This window comes from Tupaia chinensis, unplaced genomic scaffold (assembly GCF_000334495.1).
Source record: "Tupaia chinensis unplaced genomic scaffold, TupChi_1.0 Scaffold144171_2, whole genome shotgun sequence".
Classification (NCBI taxonomy): Eukaryota; Metazoa; Chordata; class Mammalia; order Scandentia; family Tupaiidae; genus Tupaia; species Tupaia belangeri.
The window spans coordinates 1,542,083-1,544,987 of record NW_006204028.1 but is presented as its reverse complement, the minus strand read 5'-3'; the positions used below and the strand labels follow the sequence as shown (position 1 = coordinate 1,544,987).

Here is a 2,905-nt window from a genome sequence, read left to right as displayed (position 1 = left end):
CCGCCAGCCCCAGCCACAGCTCGATCTCGGCCGGCAGCTCCTCCTCCAGGTCAGAGTCGATGTTCACGGAGAACTGGGGAAAGGCGAGGACTGTCTGCCCCTTGGGCTCCACCCAGACTCACGTTCTCGTACCCGCTAGGCCCAGGGCGCTGCTGTTTGGCCTCCTGCCAGTAGGGGGCAGCCGGGGACTGGGAAGAGGCCCTCCCACCCTGCTTCTCTGCACAGACCCGGCTTCAGAGAAGCAGCCTCAGATCTGGGAGTCCTGGATTGCCACCCACTTCTAGGCTTCGGTACCAGCGCCGTCCCTGATGAGCCGTGGGATGCTGGACAATGGCGTCTCTGTGCATCTCTAAACTCTCTGATAAAGGGGATCATAACGCCCACTTCATAGAATAACAGTGACCCAGAGCATGGATTCTAGGGCCAGACTACCTGCACATTGATAGCAGTGTGATCTTGGGCAGGTTACTTAACCTCTCTGTACATCTGTAAAATGAGAATTCTAACACCTATCTCATAATAGGTTGCAAGGGAGGATTAAATTGCTGAATATGAGGAGACTTCTTAGAGCAACATCTGTTACACAGCAAGCACTACATAAATACTTCCCAAAGGGCAACAAAAAAATCATATCATACAGTAGCACTCATTCCTTCCCCTACCATAGAGGGGTGTGTGTGTGTGTGTGTGTGTGTGTGTGTGTGTGTATACAAGGGGACTTCAAAAACTTTGTGGGAAAATGGAATTAAAGTTTCGTATTAGTTTATTTGGGCAAACATTTTTTGAAATCCATGTGTAGTTTGTTTGTTTTTTTTTTTTTTAGAGATAAGCAAATCATGATTTATTTTTTAAGAACTATTTTATTTAACTTTATTTATTTATTTATTTATTTATTTATTATTTGACCAGAGAGGGATAGAATGAGAGTGAGAGAGAGGGAAAGTGAGAAAGAGAGTCACCAGGTCTGGGACACGAACTGCAGTCGGCCATGTGGGAGTCCAATGCCCTTAACCACCACGCCACCTGCCGGCCCCATAGATTTTTTCATAATATGCAGTTTTCATGAGCTTTTTTAAGACCCCTCAATACAAATATACATATATGTGTGTGTCTCTATATGTGTGTGTGTGTGTGTGTATTTTTCTGACTATTCATGATTGTTACTTCCCCCCCCTCAGAGAATGTGTGTCCTGGGCAGAGATAGAAAGAGAGTGAGGGGAGAAAGCACCTCTCCTATGGAAAGTGGTCATGTTGCAATCCCTTCTACTCCATCACTCCCTCCTTTTGGGATTTTGGGCAAACACACACACACACACACACACACACACACACACATACAAGCCCACACCCATGCCTAATGTGTTTTCCAAGCCAGCAGGTCTGGGACTCGAACTACACGGTTAGTCATGTGGGATCTGACTGCCTCAACATCAGGCCATAGAGCTGCCCCCCTGATTATTATTTCTTTAAAAATTATTTTGAGAGGGACCAGCAGTTGATGTAATAGCCATGTCGCTAGACTCCCATGTAGTTGACCATGGTTCAAGTCCTGGACCCAGTGGCTTAAAATCACACCAGGCACGTGTGCGTGCGTGCCCAAGATCCTGAGAGGAGAATGGAGGAGAAGGGATTGTGGCATGGCCATCCCACTGGGGGGTGATTTCTTGCTTTCTGTCTCTCTGTCTCTCTCTCTCTCTCTCTCTGTCTGGTGAGCGTATGAGCCCTATGGCAAAAACCTCTCAAAAAAAAAAATTATTTTGAGAGACCAGAAGGTGGTATAGTGGTTAAGGTGCTGGACTCCCACATGGGTGGCTTTCTCGCTCTCTCTGTCTCTCTCTTTGTCTCTGGTGAGTACATGCACCCTATAGCAAAAATCTTTCTTAGAAAACAAAACAAAGTTTGATTGGGTTGGGGCACTGGACTCCCACATGATCAACCACAGTTCAAGTCCCAGACCTGGCGGCTTGAAACTCACATTGGCACATGTGCATGCATGCCCAAAATCCCAGGGGCATACTGGAGGAGAGGGGATTGCAGCGTTAACATCCTCTAGGGGGTGTTTTTCACTTTCTATGTCTCTGTCTCTTAATGAGTACATGTGCCCTATAGCAAAAATCTCTCCAAAAATTAAAAAATACAGATGATGTAAATTAAGGAGTCCCAGGAATTTTACTCTTTAGAAATAACTATCTCCATTATCTCTCTGAATCCCTTTTCATAATTTGGTGACTGTCTTTCCACATTTTTAAAAATGAATTATTTATTTAATTTTATTTATTCATTCATTTATTTTAATTTGACCAGAGGAAGACAGACACACAGAGAGAAGTGAGAAAGCAAGCCACCAAGTCCAAGACTCAAACCATGGTCAGCTATGTGAGGATGTCCAGCACCTTAACCACCACGCCACCTGCTGGCCCTGTCTTTCCTTATTTTTAATAACTATAATCCACCTAAATGGGATCTGCACACACTCCTCCAAAGTGCTTGTTCTTTTTCACTGAAAATCGTCATCCCCCCGTGTAAATTGATAAAGATCCGCCCAAGCGCTCCATGACTACACAGGCATAGTTGGAAATGTAGCATAATTTATTGGACCAATTTCCTATCAAAGGACATTCAGTTCGTTTCCAACTTTCTGCCATTATAAACAATGCCTTAAAATAGCCCCGTAAACTTATCTTTGCATACTTGTCCTTTTAGCTCCTTAAGATATATTAGCATGTGCTGGGTCAAAAGATAATGGCATTTAAAATTTAATAGATATTGACAAATTCATCTCCAAAAAAGAATCCACTAATTTATACTCCAATCAATAGCAGTTCCTGCCACTTCATCAGCACCAAATAGTATTCTTCTTATTATTATTCTATTTTTTTTTTTTTTTAGATTTTTGCCATAGGGC

General features: G+C 43.5%; 1 protein-coding gene across 1 annotated transcript in view; it reads right to left on the bottom strand.

Moving 5' to 3' along the window:
- The window catches only part of ITGA3 (integrin subunit alpha 3), a 67,718-nt gene that overhangs the window by 5,980 nt on the left and 58,833 nt on the right, over positions 1-2,905 (bottom strand). Inside the window, exon 26 of the mRNA XM_027767347.1 lies at positions 3-73. Coding sequence (XP_027623148.1) covers positions 3-73 — 71 coding nt within the window. The remainder of the gene's footprint in view (positions 1-2; positions 74-2,905) is intronic.